Here is an 18,699-nt window from a genome sequence, read left to right on the forward strand (position 1 = left end):
TGCGTCGATGCTAAGACAGAGATTTGGCTTTCCTTGGACATGACAACCTATTTTCACAAATATATATGTCTCACAAGTAATCGCACATGCTCAGTTTATCTCTCTCTCATTCGTTGTCTGTTTAGGCTTGTTAGTGCAAATCTACGGAGCCTCAGTACAAATCAGCATGGTACTCATTATGTTATCATTACTAACTTATTTAATATTCAGTACACATGCATGAAGTGTAAAACGTGAAGGGCATAACCCTATGAAAAAAGAAAACACGCAAAAATCATGGATGCTGCGGTTCTTGCATTCCTCTGCGTTTTGCTCGTCAATAGCGCGGTATTGCGATATTGCGGTTATCACGACAGCCCTAATTCATCGTGAAACTTGCTAATTAGCACATTATTAGGAAAGGCGATTTGCAAAGATTCATTACAAAACATTATACTCACTTCTGTAGATGAGGCTAGATCATGAATGATTCGCGCGAACAGACGCATTTAGGTAGATCGGGGGAGCATTCCCTTCAAAAACAAATGTAATCCACTGCGAGTTCAGCGGCTCAGATGTCGGGAGTAAATGACGACTGCTATGTTCATGATTACATCCAACAACAGAACACCTCAATCGCTTATTAGTAGGGATGCTCCGATCCGCCTTTTTCGCCTCCGATACCGATTCCGATACCTAGGGATCGGTATTGGCCGATACCGATACCAGTGAAGTTATTTTCCCTCATTTAAATAAATGTAGAATTTATATATCTCGGTGTGTGGAACTGATAATCATTCTTACGGGGAAGTCATGGCCTAATGGTTAGAGAGTCGGACTCGTAACCCAAAGGTTGCGGATAAAATAAACAAATATGAAAAAATACAGGCCTATGTATATTTATAATCTAAGACAAAAATGTATCATAAACTAGGTTAGTGGATAATTCAGCAGCAAAAGTTATTCTAGAAAAATCAGTGCACAATAATTTTAGAAATCCAAACATTTAGTGAAAAAACTATTTTGTGGGGAACAAAAAAAAATGTTGCACTAAATATGGTAAAATGTTACACATTGCTATTTGTATTATTATAACGTGGCGTGTCGTTATGGTTGATTGGGTCTGCGGGAGTTTGATACCACGGCTCCACCTCACGACACTACTGCGCAGACTCTGGCTCCAAACTAATCTCTACTGCGCAGACTCGGGCTCCTAATAACGTCATTTACTCAAGATGGCAGCGGCCATACTGAGATGCTTTGGCTTCCGTTTATCTATAGTGGAAGGAATAGGAGACGAGTCGTCCATCTTTTTTTACAGTCTATGGTAGCATCCTTTGACCCCTTTAAGTAATTAGATATATAATGTATATAATAACCTGGGTACATAGACATGCAATTACCAACACCCCTTCATGCCATTTTTATAGAATAAAAGTATTTTAATGAAATTTTTACTGTCATATGCATGACAGTCCACATTCATTTTCATTATGTGAAAAACAAGAGTGGTCTGTACATTCTTTAAAAATAAAAAAAAATAAAACAAACAAAAAAAAATAATAAAGAGAAGGTTTGAAACATGACCGTAACAATTTGGGGAACTGGTCCTTTAAAATCTGCTCTTTAGCAGGAGGAAGTGACCTTTGGATTTCAACCTTTCTAAATCCATCTCATTAATATTAATGAAGGCAAAACACACTGAAGTCTTTCTACTATAATTTGAATAACTGCCCTTTTAACATGGGGATTTTTTCTGTTCAAATAGCACGTAACCATTCTAGGTCTGGTTACAAGTGACTGAGACTGAGCTGTAGCCTATGTGTTTACTAGTAAATAAGTGTACCATTTCATGCTACCTTGGCGTCCCATAACAGCTAAAAACATGAGTGTCTGCCACCAAAACTTCAGTTCAATCCCACATTCAGATGTTGTTATTAAACACTCAAAAAACCATGACAACATGACAATCCCAGAATGATGCTGATGGGGAACAGCACTGCTCACAAAAAAAAAAAAAAAACACTGAGGCCTTTCTACTATGATTTGAATAACTGCCCTTTCAACATAGGATTTTTTTCTCCTTCAAATATCATGTAACCATTCTAGGATTGGTTACAAGTGACTGAGCTGTATGTGTTTACTAGTAAATAAGTGTATAATTTCATGCTACCCAGGCGTTCATAACAGCCCAAAAAATGAGCGTCTGCCACCAAAACCCCATTTCAGTTATTTACAGACCAGTCCCACATTCAGATGTTATTAAACACTCACGAAACCATGACAACATAACAGTCCCAGAATGATGCTGATGGAGAACAGCACTGCTGATCCAATCAGGACTGGCAATGAGACAATACGTCTCAAACTGGGACTAGTCCATTATGCACCATCCAATGCATCTTGCACACATGCTTTAAGATGATTAACAAATCATGATGGACCTCCAAGACACGTTTTGTCTCGAGCAGGAGCCTCAAGTGGCTCTTATTTGGACATCTGGGAAGCAGACCATCGCATTCAGATTAAAAAACACAATGCGCTCATTCTTAGACATGCAGAAAAATGAAAGAAGCAGATGGGTGGTTAAGAACAAGCTATAAAATTGGCACAATAATACATAAGACATAACAGTACCTATGTGTTCTGTAGATGATCAGCCCTTGGTGTCCAAATGCCTTAAAGTTGAGATGTTTTAGACTTGTCCATGTGTGGGTCAAACCCACTAGATTGTATCAGCAGAAGATAACGTTATACAAGTGGTCATTCACACATTCAACAAAATAGATCTTCCGGAGAGCTTTCCTTTAACATCAATGCAGACAAAAGATGATCGGCTCGCCCGTGCGTACAAATATAGCCCCAAAAACCGTTAAGACAGCGGCGACCGAATACGCTTCAATTTTAAAAATACAACGCGCGAGGAAACAAACGGTTCGGCTTAAAAAACACAACTGTTGCAGCGTTTCACAGACCGGAGAAGTCGCTAAACGGTAAGCCGCCTGAAGTGAGCAGTTTTTAAGCGTTACGGAAGCGCAGCACACCCAGGGGCTACAGCTGTCTTTTACACACACACACACACACACATACAGGCCCTTGAAAAGGAAACGTACTTCTTCAGACAGCCCAGTGCGTAGTGCGCATGCGTCTCACCGGTGTGCGAATGTATTAATTCTACTACGGCTTGGCTTGGCTTATGAATATTAATTAGGTGACTTGATGTGATTTGTTGAACGCAATACGTTAGTAGGTTGCTGGCCAATGACTGATGTTATAATGACGTCTCGTTAATATGTATGAGATTGCGTAAATGGGCGCTCCAGGAAGGTTACCAAGCAACCTAATTAATATTTATGAGCAGCCTTTTCCGTGGTAGGAATCGTAATTTCGCATTTGGAGAGAGGAGCGACAGCACGCGCTTTTAAAGGGAATTGCAACGATAAAAACATTCACACATTAAATTAAATAATAATAAAGAAAAATGTATGTTCGTATTGTATTTTTATGGAATTTTGTAAAGTGGAAAGAGATTCAATTAACTGTAAATAAAACAACAACAGTCATAAAGTTATGTTTCCATTCTCTTTATTTATTCAGTCCTTACACTTCAAAGTTGACAATGTTAAACATGTAAGGTTTCCAGTGATATCAGAACTATGAGATATGTCACTAATTCACAATTAATGGTAACAATGTTGTTGTCTAAACCAGTATTGAATCGTGTTTCACCTTATACAACAGGTGCAGAGATAAAATATAAAATTATGCAATGCTAACAACCTTTATCTCATGCTTTTGTAAAGAAAAAGGCGCAAGAATGGAAACCTGTGGAAAGAAACCAAAAAGTAGCTTTCAACTTTTGATACTGAACAAAACCCCCTCAAACCTTCAGAGGCATGTTTGATGACATCACTGTGGGGGAGCCACACAAATGAACTTCACCAGATAACAACAAAACGTTTTCACAATTTTTTTAAATTGCTCAACAAGAGTTTGGTCAGATTTTAGAAGCAAACTCCTACAGAGGAATGATTTATATCAAACTGCATTTTACCATACATGTAAGCACATGTAGTGCTTAGGTATCAAACAATATTCAACTGAATATTACGACTGGGCTCTGTAGCTATTCTCAATTAGAACCAATTTGTTTTGTTTTTTGCAAACCAAATGGGAAAAAAAAAATTGTACAGCAGTAATATTTTTAATCTCAAGTAACAAGTCGTAAAAGCCAGCAAGTGATTTTTGCACCATTTTTAAGCTCTTTTAGTGCTGTATTTGCTGTATTATTAGACATACATGTTCTCCTATCTGTATTTATACACTGTAAGATAGACCTTTGCTATTCTTTGACAGTGCAATCTCATTAGCATCATTAACTTAGTAATGCTTTTAATAACAGCCTCTCATTCAATCTTTGTTTTTAAGCTCAAAAGCTAATTCAAAGAGCCAAATGGCTCTCCAGAGGCTTCACCAATGACCTTACAGACACAAACATCAACAGTGAAAAGAAAAGGGGAAAAAAAGCCAAGAATTCACATTTTATAATTTCCCCATGACTGAGAAAGGGTGATGTGTAAGGTCTGTTGGTTTCTAGTTTATCTAAACACTTGTGACAAGAAAAATTAGACATCTGGGGCGGTCAACTTCAGTGAGGTCAGCCCTAGATTGTACATAGCTTAACTAACGTAAAAAAAAAAAAGCGCTTAAATCAAGAATGTGGCTTATGAACAGAAAACAGAGATAAAACACTAGAAACAAATCTTCTAATTTAATTTTGAGAGAAAAAAAAAAAAGAGAACAAAATATTTGCTAGTCAAATTCAGAACACGTCACAATAGAGCTTAAATGAAAAAACAATTAGTAAAAAAGTAAATTAGTCTGATGAAAGCAGTACATTATTTCCTGGTGTCAGTTTTGTAACAATTTTAAGTTCATTATTGTTGCATATGGATCTTTTATAGAGGATTTGCGTGTCACAAGTGGCTCTCATTTTAACTGTGAAGGCATAAGGTAATCTGCAGATTCAAACAAATATTTCAACTGTCCTTATCAGTGCTTTTGAAAAACTCATTCATTACCCAAAAGAACTGAGTGTGCAGCACACACTGACCTTTTGCTTTGTAATGGGTTTGTGCGCATAATAATACAACCTGTAAGAAAATCACGAATCGATTTCAGCAAGCAGGTTTATTGCAACACATGGAGCATCTTTCTTAATAAAAGATCCTTGTTTGATCTAATCAAACAAGCCATGCTGACTCAATATGAAACCCATTTAAAACAGGATTTCATAAGCTGCTTATTTTTGAGCACTGAGAACTGAAACTAATGGAAATGCGGTAAAGCACAGCAATGAATTTTAGCGTAAGAAAACTGGTGGTATTGGCCAACGACTGCTTAAAATGGTCAGTATTGGTCCAATAGCAACCAATATCACAAACTAGTTTTTTTAGTACACTTATCTTACCATTCAAGAGTGCAACAATTTATCACTGATAAGATCCCAGTCAATCTGTCATATTTCTGGGCTTGGTCAACAAAGCAAATAACACTTTGCAAGTAATTTTGTATGCAATAAACTGCCATAATCTCAGTGCCTTAACACTGACTTTGATCAATCTGGCACAAAAAGGAAAAAAAGGGGGGGGAAAAGATGAAACCCCCATCTAATGCACATTTTCTATGGGAAAAATTAAAGTCAGCATATGCGATTATGAACTAAAAGCGAATTTTTCCATTTGAGATAAAATAAGATTCAAAAATGCCATAAGACCAATCAAGTCGCATTAAGTGTAAGCCAGTTGCTGTTTTTGTGGCATAACTGCACATTTAATGGGTTATGAAAGTTGTCTCATCCCCAAAAGAATCAGCCTTGTGTATTAAAACGGCTGTTTGAAAGATTATTGTAAGACTGTTAGAATGCATCAGTTGGCGAGTATACTGATGTTGGTTCTGCTTTTAACATATCAGGTTTGTCACAAGAGCTGGTATTGTTTCCGTCACTTCCCTTTGATGGGAATCATCACAGAAGTATAGAAGAACTTGAGAGAAATACAGACTGAGAAGTTCCAGTTCTGCTGCAACATTCAAACCGAGGTCCATTCATTCTTAAAATCTTTAAGGCAGGTTCAGTGAGCCTTGACCGTGAAAGTCAACGGCTTATTCGGAGTGCAGCGGGATGACGAATTTACATCCGAAGGGGGAGTGGTATTTGATCCCCACTTCCTGGAACACCTGTCGGGGAATGCCAATGTCACACAGATAGACTCGGCCGGCGCCGTCGGACAGAGGCAGCGGGAGGCCCAGGGAAAGTGACCATTTTGCTTCCACGGCATGTGCCTGTCCACTTACTGGAGGGTCGATGCTCAGTACCGGGGCTCGGTTCTGATTTGCCCAGTCGGCGGCGGCCTTGTACCAGGGCTGCTCCCTCAAGAATCCGTTTTCATGCGAATCCAGGCAGTTTATGACCAGGTCAACTGGCGTCTCGGGCAAGTCTGAGGGTGAAATTACATTTTGCGGATAAGACTAATGTAGTTTAATTTTTAACACAGAAGCCATTTATGCATCATACACCTCCACTGGCTTTCAGAAGTATTCTGGTATATTCCGTGAGGAGGGTGGGTGGGTACAAAGTTAAACATGTTTTTGCAATTCAAAGTTTCCAAGACTTTCGAAGCCCATCTAAACAAAGCATTCAGGTGGGTGTGTTAGGAAGATATGTGACAAACAGAAACCATGCTAAAGGTTTTTCGTCATCAAAATTTGTGTTGATGGAAACAGATCTTTGGGGGGGGATTACACCTGGTGATCCAATCACAAGTGGTCAGGTTGATTAATGGTTGTGCAATATTAAAATTCTGGATAATAGGATAAGCTGATTATTATTTTCATTTTATAGCTGATAACTGTTAAATAAACAATATAATATATACAATATAAAATTGTATACTCTTTTGTCTTAAAAAATTACAAATAACACTAGCATTTAAAATCAATCAAGTTATATATAATATTACACTGAAGATTAAATTTTTTGTATTTTTAAAGATTAACTTTTGAATTAAATATTTTTATATTTTTAATATTTAATAATAAATATTTTTATTCAGCTAAGATGCATTAAATTGATCAAAAGTGACAGTAAAAACGTTAACATTGTTACTAAAAATAACAGTTTTTATATAAATTCTGTTCTGTTGAACTTTATATTCCAAGAATCGTAAAAAGTAAATAATTTCCCAAAAAATTATATATATATTTTCAACATTGATAATAATAATAATTTTTTCTTCAGCATCAAATTTATGTAGAATCATGTGACACTGAAAACTGGAGTAATGAAGCTGAAAATTCAGCTGTACCATCACAGAAGAAAAAAATGATATGCTAATGATAATTATATCATATAATGATGTAGATTAAATGGTTACTTTGAATATTTCACAATATTACTGTTTTTACTGTAGCCTTGGTGAGTATAACAGACTTTTTAAAAAAACATAAAAAAATCTTACCAAACACAAACTTTTGCACAGCAGTGTGTGTACATCTCTAATATCAACCAATAATACTAATAATTTTAATGAAATTATCATAGTTATTAAGGGTGGGAGATATGACCAAAACCTTATATCACGACATATATCACAATATAGTTATTTTTGCTTTAAATAAGGTCTTTATGAAATCAAAATTTTTGATACCAAAGAAATTTCATAATTCTTGTCACCAGCATCAATATCACAAAAATAAAAAAAAACTCAATCGCTGTGAAGACAAGTAAACAGTCAGGGATTAAATAGGAATAAGAAACTAATTGCAAGCAACAGGACAAAAAACTACAGTACAACAAATAAATAAGAACTGCTACATGCATTGTATGAAGTAATCAAATGTACAAAAACACTGCATATTCTTCACTGTGTAAATTAAATATTTCTTCTTATTAAAGTTACAAAAGTGATTTAGCCCGGATCCAATATACTGTTACACATGTGTTATGCTTAAAATGCGTGCAAACGAGACGAGTCAAAAATCTCTATTAGTTGACAAATCTCTACTGGTTAATCGTGTCTACCAATATATCGCCCACCCCTAATAGTTATAAATGTCAAAATGTATACGGTTGTATCATGAATGATTATTAAATATTGATGCAATAGTGTCACACCTTTCACATTAGAAACCAGTTTGCCTCCCGTCTTCCCAAAAAGTGCAAGTTCACTGGTGATGGCCTCCAACATCTTAACGAAGTTTGGCAGGAAAAGGATGACCTCCACTTCATGGTTGGCCAAGTGTCGGCCACAGCTGATGCCCTGAGCGCCCTGGACATGTGGTCCACACAGCAGGGCCACCGTGGGCCGCTGATGTACATTCTTTGGGGTAAGTCTACGAGAAGAACCAGACCAATGACAACCAGACGTGCTGAAGGTATTTTTGATTATGCAATTTCTGTTAAAGCCCCACAAACCTGTTCGGGCCTCCAAGTAGCGTGAGGGCCATCTGACTTGCACATACGCCCGTCATCTCAAGCCTGCGCTCCAGAGAGAGACCATGACTTTCTGCCGCAGCTAATAAACGCTTGTGCAACTCGAAAGAGATGCTGGGTACCACCAGCCCTGAGTCTGGGAGAAACGGCATAAATTAAGGCAAAAATAAGAGAAATGATTAAAAAGATCACGAGGTCAGATTCTTACCAGTGCTATATTCTTTTGTTCCATTCTGTGGAACCATGATCTGTCTGTAGACGACGGGTTTGGCCTCTAAAATGTTCTCGTCATGCCGGTATCGTGATGGCGTTTGCTCTCCAGGCGTTCCTCGAGATCTCGCGCCATTGCCTCGGCGTTCTGACGAATCGATCTGCGAGAACACCGCAGCCTTGTCGAACAGCGCCAGGTTCCCCTCAAAATCAAAGTCCTCATCGGGAACATCGTCCATACCGTCTCCAAAACATTCGTCGTCTTTGTTCTTCATATGACCTCCGTTCTTCAACCCATTCTTTTTGGGTGTGGCCTGATTTGGACCTCTGCAACTAGACGACCCTACAAACAGTTAAAAAGGGCATTAGTTAATAAAATCTCTTTGCACTTTTCATAGACCACATTCCTGCTGTTTTTATCCAATGTAACATGACTATAAAATAATAATCCTGATTTTATTGTGAGTTTTATGAAACAGAAACATTACACAAAATAAGATTGTAATACTACTTTAAAACTAAACACTGTAAAACAAATTAATTTAAATGTAATTTTTTTTTTATTAATTAATATTAATATGTATGCGTTTCTTTGATGGTTTGTCATCAAAACCAATAAAGCATTTATTTAACTAAACCATGTAAAATGAAATGATTTTATTTTAATTAAAAACCTTTTTTTTTTTTTTTTTTACAGTGGATTGTTTTAAGAGTAACATTTAATTTTTTTTATATTTTTATAAAGTAATAATAAAAATAATAAGCATTGTTATTATTTTAAGTATTATTAATAAGTAATCAAATTGATATTTAATAACCACATTTGAGCCAAATTGCGGAACTCTACAAACAAGCACAGCAAACCTTTTAAATTTTTTTGTAATTGCATTTTAAATCGCAATTTCCCAAATACACCTAAATAATAATATATATAGAAAATATACAGTGGGTAAAATAAGTATTGAACATATCACCATTTTTGCCAGTAAATATATTTCTAAAGGTGCTATTGACATGAATTTTTCACCAGATGTCGTTAACAAACCAAGTAATCCATACATACAAGAAAACAATACAAATAAGTTCAGAAATTAATTTATGTGTAATAAAATGGAATGGCACAGGGAAAAAGTATTGAACACGCTTACTGAAATGTATTTAATACTTTGTACAAAAGCCTTTGTTGTTAATGACAGCTTCAAGACGCCTCCTGTATGGAGAAACTAGTCGTATGCATTGCTCAGGTGTGATTTTGGCTCATTCTTCCACACAAACAGTCTTCAAATCTTGAAGGTTCTGTGGGCCTCTTCAATGAACTCTGATCTTAAGTTCGTATTTTCTATTGGATTCAAGTCAGGTGATTGGCTGGGCCATTCTAGCAGCTTTATTTTCTTTCTCTGAAACCAACTGAGAGTTTCCTTGGCTGTGTTTGGGATCTTTGTCTTGCTGAAATGTCCAGCCTTGTTTCATCTTGATCATCCTGGTACTGTAGGTGTTGGGACTAAACCAGCTAATATTAATTTCCACTGACTAGAGAGCTTTCTAATTACTGATAGAGTTCAGCTGGTGTCTTGGCTTTCCATGCCTTTTTGCACCTCCCTTTCTTCATGTGTTCAATACTTTCTCCCTGTGTCATTCTACTTTATTACACAGAACTTAATTTCTTGAACTTATTTGTTTTGTTTTCTTTGTATGGATGGATTACTTGGGTTGTTACTGACATCTGGTGAAAATTTCATGTCAACAGCAACTTTAGAGATATATTTACTGAGAAAAATGGTGACGTGTTCAATACTTATGTTACCCGCTGTATATATAAAAGTTATAATCTGAAAGATTAGGTTCAATATCCAGTGACACAGAAGACTCACAGGAGTTGTGTCTTCGTCTAAAGCCTTTACTTTGGACAGCCATGTCCATGTGGCGTTCACCGTAACTTTTTGAGTAGTGTGGCACCGGAGACACCCCTCCTTCCTGTGTTTTGGGTTCAGTTTTATTAGGTACCATCACAGGAGTGCTATTGACCGGGGCGCCACCACCACCCTTATCCTTGCGTCCGCCATACGGAGTCAATGTGGAGTTGGTGTCTGGACCATTCTGCTTTGGGACTTCAGTGGAGCTCTTACGGATCTCCAGGATTTTGAGATCTTTAATGTCCATGGCACTGTGTATTAGAAAAGAAGATTGTTATAGTATAGTAAACAATAGTATTTGGTCTCAAAATTCTGAGTATGCTGTATTATATCGTTGCATCAAAACTGTTTAACAAGATAATATTTTGACTTTAGAGTACATAAGTGGACTTTATACAACAACAATGTAGAATATGACCAATGAGACGAAATGGTCTGTCTTAAAATCATTCATAAAGGATCAAAAACAGACACCACAATGATAAACAGTGAACCTTTTAGGATCTTCAATTTATTATTTACCTAAAGGTGACCTCAGGCACAGTGCACTTGACTCCATTGTGGAAGGGATGTCTGAGAGAGATGGTCTGGCTGGTCTGATCTACTGAAGATACTTCTCCTTGATACACTCCTAAAGTTGGTCCACAGTGGATAGAAACAAGACAGCCAATCCAGTCTGCTGCCATTCTGACCAGCTGAAATGAGATAAAACATTTCTTTATGACACTTTTATATTGAAACATAACTTTAAAAAGTTATTTGTGAGGGAAAACATTAATATGTGGAAAATTACGGCGAGATAAATCGAGTATTGAACGTTAGATGGGAAGATGCTAATGGTAGCCAGCTCGATGTACAGGACGCAACGGCTTTTTAACCTACTTTTTTCGTCGTCGGTCACATAAAACTTGTAAAATGAGTTCCTCACCTCTTATCAAGAGTAAATCCGTTAAATAACACAAATAACTGGTATACTGAGATATATTTTTAATTAACTCTTCTGAAGAGCTCGAATGCGTGAAAGGCTTCTTCTATTATGATTCACTGAGCGAGTATCAGTTTTGAATCTGTTTACTGCCACTTACTGGATTACCGCGGAAGTACATTGAGTTGCAGGCAGAGGTGTAAAATTAAAAATCTTAAATTAAGCAAATATTAATGCATATTTTTATATTTTAATTAATATTTTTTATAATGTGTAATTATGAAATTTTTATTATTTTATAATTTTATATAATTACAATATTATTAATTGCAATCAATAACTGCAATATGGTATCGATTTAATATTCATTTATTATTAAATCATATTTATTATAATTTATTTATAATTTATTTATTTATTAAATTATTAATTTATTGTTTTAATAATAACATTTATAATGTACAAGTAAATAATAGCATTATTAAATTATCCAATATTCACTACCAGGAGCTTTTGTTTACATTTTTTAATGGAAATACACTTTTAATCTGCATATATATATATACAGTGGGTACGGAAAGTATTCAGACCCCCTTAAATTTTTCACTCTTTGTTATATTGCAGCCATTTGCTAAAATCATTTAAGTTAATTTTTTTTCCTCATTAATGTACACACAGCACCCCATATTGAATAGCATTGTAACACAATAAACACACTGGGGGTGGGAATTGGTGCAGGGGTGTTCTCATATTCTCAGATAGGCCTTTGAATCAGAAACCAACCATCTTTTCGTCAGTTGTGTGTGACATTATGAGAAGTTAGTGTTATCGGTTAAGGTCAAAAGCAGAAGAGGAACCTGCACATGTCTGGTAGAAACAAATCATGCAAAGCCCATTCACCGTGACATTTCCCACAAGCTCCAACAGAACCTGAGATGCCTTCTGGGCTGTCTGAGCCTAGACAACCAGCGCCAGCACAGTGTTTGTTTGAACAAAGGTGAAACTGGACTTGACACAGCCGGCCCCTCGAGCCAGAGATTTGATTTGAAGTGATATTGCAGTGTGCTTTATTGTGGTGCCATAAAAATTATTTTTATATTACATTTCAAAACTATTTATCCTCTTCATGTGACACATTATTTTACCTGAAATAGTCATTATCAATAATTATTTAAAATAAAATGTTAATTATTAATATAATAATTATATAATTATATTAATAAATATTAATATAAAAGTTATAATTATAATTTAATATGAAATATATATAAAAATACATAATATGTGCATCTAATGGCGCTTTTCCACTGCGTGGTACGACTCGGCACGGTACGGCTCAGTACGGTACGGCACGGCTCGGTACGCTTGGAACCCCAACCGAGGTGGTACTAAAAAAAGTACCAGGTACCAGGTACTGTACCCAGTGGAAAACCCCCCAAAAGAGAACCGTACCGAGCCGTACCGTGCCGTACCATGCAGTGGAAAAGCGCCAAAATATACAGTATATGAACTATGTATCCTCATGTGACACATATCTAATATATTTGTCATTATAGAACGATTTTTAAAAATGCATGCGTTGTTTTATGTAAAAAAATTAAGGACCCACTTTATATTAAGTGGCCTTAACAACTATGTACCTACATTTAAATTAATCATTTGGTACAATGCACTTATTGTGTACATACATGTTTTTACATTGTACTTATATTTTTAAAATACCTGCATGTAATTACATCTGTAATTAATTTCTGTAATTACATTTATAATTACACTGTTGACCCATCCCTTACACCTTAACCCACCCTTAAACCTACCCATACCACCAAACCTGTCCCTAACCTTACCCGTATCCCACCTCAATAGCAGCAAATGTGTTTTGCAATACAATATGAACACAATAAGTACATTGTACTTATTTTTTGATGTAAGTACATAGTAGTTAAGGCCACTTAATATAAAGTGGGACCAAAATTAATTACGTATCTAGGCAATCTAGCATTAAAAATGTTATGTTTAAAAATGTTGAAAATCATTCATGCGTTATTCATTATTAGGTTCATTATTATTTATTCGTTAATATTAAATCTAAAATAAAATTAATCATTATTAAAAATTAATCACACCAGTTTTTCTGGAGAGCCAATCAACGCTTACAAAATCTCCGTGATCCCGCCTCCCGAATTACGCCACTCTCACGTGATCATATGACAACATCACAACAAAAATGTCTGCCTGCTTTTCGGTGCGGTAATTTTTTTTTTATCGTTTCACAAATATAACATTTGCGTCAAAGCTTCTGCATCTGATGAAGACGTTCTTAAAATAAAACCAAGCAAGACGCAAACTAGTCCGTGAATATCTTACCACGTAAGCGACTAGGCTATACTTGTATCTAACAGTTCGTTGTTGATTTGAATTATTATTAACGCTTCTTGTGTTTTATAAAAAGCGTCATCATGGAGCCCACAGCATCGGGGATATTCTGTAACAGAATGCTCAGTATGGTGAACTCTGAAGACGTGAACGCCATCATTCAAGCTCAGAGACACATGTGGGTTTCCCTATCTAGTGACCTGCCTAGGCAGCATAACGTTATTTATTATGCTTTCAAGCTGATTTTGCTGCATGTATTCATGTATTCCAGGCTGGACCGGTTTGAGAAGACCAATGAGATGCTGATCAACTTCAACGGACTGTCCAATGTGCGCTTACAACAGATGAATGAACACTTTCTAATGCACACCCGCACTTTAATAGAGATGAAGAAAGACTTGGACAGCATTTTCAGACGAATAAGGTATTATATTCACAACTTAAGACATTAATTATGATGAGGAGGGAGACCTAAGATCTGACATGAACATGTCTCCCTCCATTACAAGCATGTGTATGATAAAATGAACACATTCCAGCTGGTTTGTCATGCAAGTTTGAAAATGTCACAAAACAAACAATGTCACAAAATATTATTTTTATATTTTTCATACTAAAGTAATTATTATATTAAATAATATATATTATCAAGCCTAATAATACAATATATTGTGTAACATTAGTTATTTCCTATGCATAAGATCATTTGTGTTTCCACAGGACTTTAAAAGGCAAGGTTGCAAAACAATATCCAGAGGCCTTCTGCAGTAAGTTATAATGCTGTATTTTGTATTAGCATGCACTACGATTAAGCTACTGTTAGCAAAAATGAAAATCAGTAGTTTTTGTACACGTTATATTGTGACATCTAGGAAAGACTAACCACAAAATTGGTCAATCTTAAGTTTTAAAAAAATAATCTAGCATTATCCTCTTTGTAGTTTCTGCTAAATGATTATACAAATAACCTAAAAACAAAAAATGAGCATCCACAATTTAAAATTCCAATATTTACCAATATTAAAAAAACACTAATATACACTACAGTTCAAAAGTTTGGGGGTCAGTAAGATTTTTATAAATTAAAACTTCATTCATACTTATTCAGCAAGGATGCATTAAAAAGTGACAATAAGGACATTAATAATGTTACAGAAGATTTCGATTTCAAATAAATGCTGTTCTTTTGAACTTTCTATTCATCAAAGACTCCTGGAAAATGTATCACAGTTTCCACAAAAATATTAAGCAGCACAACTGTTTTCAACATTGATTTGATATTAGTAAGAAATATTTGTTAAGCAGCCAATCAGCGTTCTAGAATGATCATGTGACACTTCTGAATGGTCGGGTATAATATAAATTATAGTGTCTTCCTTTGTAACAGACATCAATGAATGTTCCAACCTGGAGGAGGAGGATGATGATGATGATGATGATGACTTTGACCCCATTCCTCCCAGCGTGGCCACCACCATCACTACCACTGCAACGTCCGAACAGAGCACGGAGTCATGTGACACAAGCCCTGATGTGATATCACCCACCATTAGCTGCTGTTCTGAAGACCCCTCTCAAGAGAACACCGGCACACCGACCTCTGACAGCCATGAACAGCCAGTGTTACGGGACGAGGGGCCGGATTCAGCTGACATTTAGATTCATTTGTATAATATTGTATTTACTACATACAGATGCCACTTAACAGTGGGGCGATGCAAGCTTACAGCTTAAGGTTTACTATGCAAAAATGGTTTTAATGCTACTGTTGTTAAATGTTATTTTAATTTAGAAAAATAATGCAAACTAGCTTACTTTTTGCAGATTAAAAGAAAAGTTTTAAAGATACATTTAAAAACAGACATGTTTACCTTGTGTTGTGGCATTTTCATGTTCAAAACCACATTATTTAGTATTATTTCTAGATTCAGAAAAGTATGTCATCAAATAAAAGCTTTCTCACAGTGCACAATGTGAGTCTTTTAATTAAACTCTGTTTGCTTGGATTTGGATTATTTTGTGCTCTAAACTTTCACTGTTTCTAAAACGTAAAGAAATGACAGAAATAGTACGAGTCGTAGTAAGCTAGTAGCTTTTCATTTTTCCCATATTTTTGTTGACTACATATCCCATAATCCACCAGACCGGAAGCGTGCGACTCTACACATCAGCGTCCTTCTCTTCTGAGTCCTCTACATTTCTGTCCGTTATTTCCTTCATTAAACGTTCATTGCAAAAGGAGAGTATACATTTGAAAATTGCAGAAACTACAATGTGCCGTTTAAAATAGCATTTCAAGGTAGGTAGAAAACGAAGTAAGTAAAATGGCAAGCCAGACAAGTGCACGGCTAGCAGTGGCTAACAGTAACCATAGACAACTGTGAGATACCTGAACCTTCACAGACAAACTGTTAAAAAATACTCTTTAAAAGCTGTTTAAAATCAAAATTGGTCTACGTCCTAACTTATATGTGGTTAAACCTTTCGCATATTTAGCCCTGGGCTAATAACAGAAAGTTGAACTAAATGTATATTAATGTGCAACGCCTCTTGATATACCAATTGACAAACAAATGATGAATCGCAGCCTAAATTCCTGAGGAAGATAACAGCCAACTGCTGTGACGATGAGGAGGCTGAACAAAAAGAAAGCCCTGAACTTTGTGAAGGAGTTGGATGCTTTCCCCAAGGTTCCTGAGAGTTATGTGGAGACAACAGCCAGTGGAGGAACTGGTGAGATGAGCAGAGATTTGATAGATAGATTATTAATATTTTTATATTCTATTTCATATTTTCCACATATTTCAGTTCAAGTTTTAGTAACTTTGTTGTGTTTTTGTCATTTGTATATATTTTTTGATATATGTATAGTTTAAAAAAAATTAACCTGTTTTAGTTATTTTAGTAAATTTTTATTTTTATTTTTTTTATTGGCAACTAACTAAAAAAATGTTTTCGGATATATATTTTAATTTATTTCAGTCAGTGTTATTTTATGAATACATTTATACACACGCACGCACACACACACATACAGACAAACTGAAATTTATTCAGATACCTTCAACATTTCTCACATTATCACAGTTTATTTGCTATAGTTTAGAAAATGGTGATAAAATATGACAAGAACTCAGAGTTAAACTGTGTCAAAACAAATTCATCTTGATAATGTCAGATAACTGATAGAAAGGTATGTAATGAATTAGATTGAATAGCTGTCAGCTGTTAAATTTAAGTACGCAATTAGATAATGCCAATTTAGGACAACCAATTACCAAGCAATGCTTACTTTTGTTCAGTCTGTGGTGTAGAAAGTTCGCATTAGCAATTAAAGAAAAAAACACTTAAGCAAAACATGGTCAGCTCAAAGTGTCTGAATAATTTTTGATCCCAAATTTTTATCAATTTTACTGGTAGTCCACTTAATGAAGAATTTTTGGCTATAATATGTCACAGTTCACTTTATTTTGCTATCCTCACTTACATAAATGAACTATAGTGTCCTGGCTGCACCCACTAGTAAATAAAAATAAAATAATATCTGGTGTCTGAATAATTTTTGGTTTGACTGTACATATCCTATCTATAGATAATACTTAACATTTTCCTTTCGGTCTCTTCTCAAATATTACAGCTGTGATACTGAATTAAGAAACCATAAAACAAATTATAACCCAAATTATTTCTTCCTCAGTGTCTGTGTTGGCCTTCACGGCCATGGCACTCTTGGCCTTCTTTGAGTTCTTTGTGTATCGAGACACATGGATGAAGTACGAGTATGAAGTGGATAAGGATTTTACTAGGTGACTCTTTACTGCTATCATAATGTAACAGTAAATTGTATTTTGTTGTTATATATAACATGATTTGATGTACTAACATTTTGTTTTTATTCTTTCATCTTGTAGCAAACTACGAATTAATATTGATATCACAGTTGCCATGAGGTGCCAATGTAAGTATATCTTACTATAATAATATGTTGTATGACTTAAAGCATAAAATCATCAAATAATCTTGTGTATTTCTTTATTTTCAGTTGTTGGAGCAGATGTGTTGGATCTAGCCGAGACGATGGTGGCATCTGATGGCCTGCAGTATGAACCTGTGAGTAACTGAATGTTACTTATTTGCTAATAACTTGCTAAAGTGGTGTCATAACATATTTTAAAACTCTTTGGCAGGTTGTTTTTGAACTTTCTCCTCAGCAGAGGCTCTGGCACAGGTAAATTACATTTCATTTTCAACCTTCAAAGTGCTTCCTGTCACCTGTGACATTGGGACACAATTTTAAAGGGGTCATATGATGCGATTTCAAGCTTTCCTTTCTCTTTGGAGTGTTACAAGCTGATTGTGCATAGATAAGATCCCTGAAATTGCAAAGACTAAAGTCTCAAAACCAAAGAGATATTCTTTATCAAAGTTAAGACTCTGCCACGCCCCCCTAAAACGGCTCGTTCTAACACGCCCCCACATATCTACATCACTATGTGGAAATATTAGCATAATGCCACCCAAATGTGCACGCAAACAAAGAAGGCATGGTTTCAGTAACCGCAGTTAGTGTGTTTCTAGGCGAAAGCAAAAGCACTATATTTGGCCTTCCGAAAGTAGATGCAATTAGGAATCTTTCAACAGAACAGCAATGCATTTTATGGACGACCGTTTCATGAACCTAGGAGAGGAGGTAATTCTGACTATGCTATGACAATCTGGCGCTTCTGAATCAGCTACAGTTTTGTTATTAGTTTAAGTATTTGCTATTGACTGTTCAAATGCGGAGTTTTGCGCATCGTGTGAGT

At 35.7% G+C, this 18,699-nt stretch overlaps 4 protein-coding genes across 8 annotated transcripts in view; 2 read left to right on the forward strand and 2 right to left on the reverse strand.

Annotated features, from left to right (window-relative positions):
• LOC107753654 (tyrosine-protein kinase CSK-like) overlaps positions 1-3,108 on the reverse strand; it is a 55,632-nt gene extending 52,524 nt beyond the window's left edge. The window contains exon 1 of the mRNA XM_016569861.1: positions 2,617-3,108. The gene's annotated coding sequence lies outside the window, so the exon portion shown is untranslated. The remainder of the gene's footprint in view (positions 1-2,616) is intronic.
• A 1,808-nt stretch (positions 3,109-4,916) lies between these two features.
• On the reverse strand, positions 4,917-11,632 carry edc3 (enhancer of mRNA decapping 3 homolog (S. cerevisiae)). Of its 3 annotated transcripts, none has more exons than XM_016569756.1 (7): positions 11,522-11,632; positions 11,116-11,288; positions 10,552-10,844; positions 8,679-9,023; positions 8,453-8,606; positions 8,153-8,370; positions 4,917-6,476 (listed from the first exon to the last, which is right to left on the reverse strand). In XM_016569756.1, exons 2-7 carry the CDS (start codon positions 11,277-11,279, stop codon positions 6,142-6,144), a joined length of 1,509 nt encoding a protein of 502 aa, XP_016425242.1. In that variant the 5' UTR covers positions 11,280-11,288; positions 11,522-11,632; the 3' UTR covers positions 4,917-6,141. The 3 variants fall into 3 exon arrangements, with proteins under 3 accessions (XP_016425242.1, XP_016425243.1, XP_016425241.1); XM_016569757.1 differs by having other exon boundaries at positions 10,618-10,844; positions 11,476-11,632; XM_016569755.1 differs by having other exon boundaries at positions 11,476-11,632.
• Positions 11,633-13,720: 2,088 nt separating this feature from the next.
• On the forward strand, positions 13,721-15,795 carry LOC107753580 (kxDL motif-containing protein 1-like). Of its 3 annotated transcripts, none has more exons than XM_016569761.1 (5): positions 13,721-13,892; positions 13,971-14,072; positions 14,166-14,318; positions 14,615-14,661; positions 15,264-15,795. In XM_016569761.1, the coding sequence occupies exons 2-5, from the start codon at positions 13,978-13,980 to the stop codon at positions 15,551-15,553; spliced, it is 585 nt and encodes a 194-aa protein (XP_016425247.1). In that variant the 5' UTR covers positions 13,721-13,892; positions 13,971-13,977; the 3' UTR covers positions 15,554-15,795. The 3 variants fall into 3 exon arrangements, with proteins under 3 accessions (XP_016425247.1, XP_016425246.1, XP_016425248.1); XM_016569760.1 differs by having other exon boundaries at positions 13,721-13,888; positions 15,264-15,671; XM_016569762.1 differs by having other exon boundaries at positions 13,721-13,888; positions 15,282-15,663.
• Positions 15,796-15,942: 147 nt separating this feature from the next.
• The window catches only part of LOC107753579 (endoplasmic reticulum-Golgi intermediate compartment protein 2-like), a 17,842-nt gene continuing 15,085 nt past the window's right edge, over positions 15,943-18,699 (forward strand). The window contains exons 1-6 of the mRNA XM_016569758.1: positions 15,943-16,193; positions 16,482-16,627; positions 17,592-17,700; positions 17,806-17,852; positions 17,937-18,004; positions 18,082-18,122. Of these exons, the coding sequence (XP_016425244.1) occupies positions 16,522-16,627; positions 17,592-17,700; positions 17,806-17,852; positions 17,937-18,004; positions 18,082-18,122 (371 nt within the window). The 5' untranslated portion in view covers positions 15,943-16,193; positions 16,482-16,521. The remainder of the gene's footprint in view (positions 16,194-16,481; positions 16,628-17,591; positions 17,701-17,805; positions 17,853-17,936; positions 18,005-18,081; positions 18,123-18,699) is intronic.

This window comes from Sinocyclocheilus rhinocerous, unplaced genomic scaffold (assembly GCF_001515625.1).
Source record: "Sinocyclocheilus rhinocerous isolate Xijiao unplaced genomic scaffold, SAMN03320098_v1.1 scaffold200, whole genome shotgun sequence".
Taxonomy (NCBI): domain Eukaryota; kingdom Metazoa; phylum Chordata; class Actinopteri; order Cypriniformes; family Cyprinidae; genus Sinocyclocheilus; species Sinocyclocheilus rhinocerous.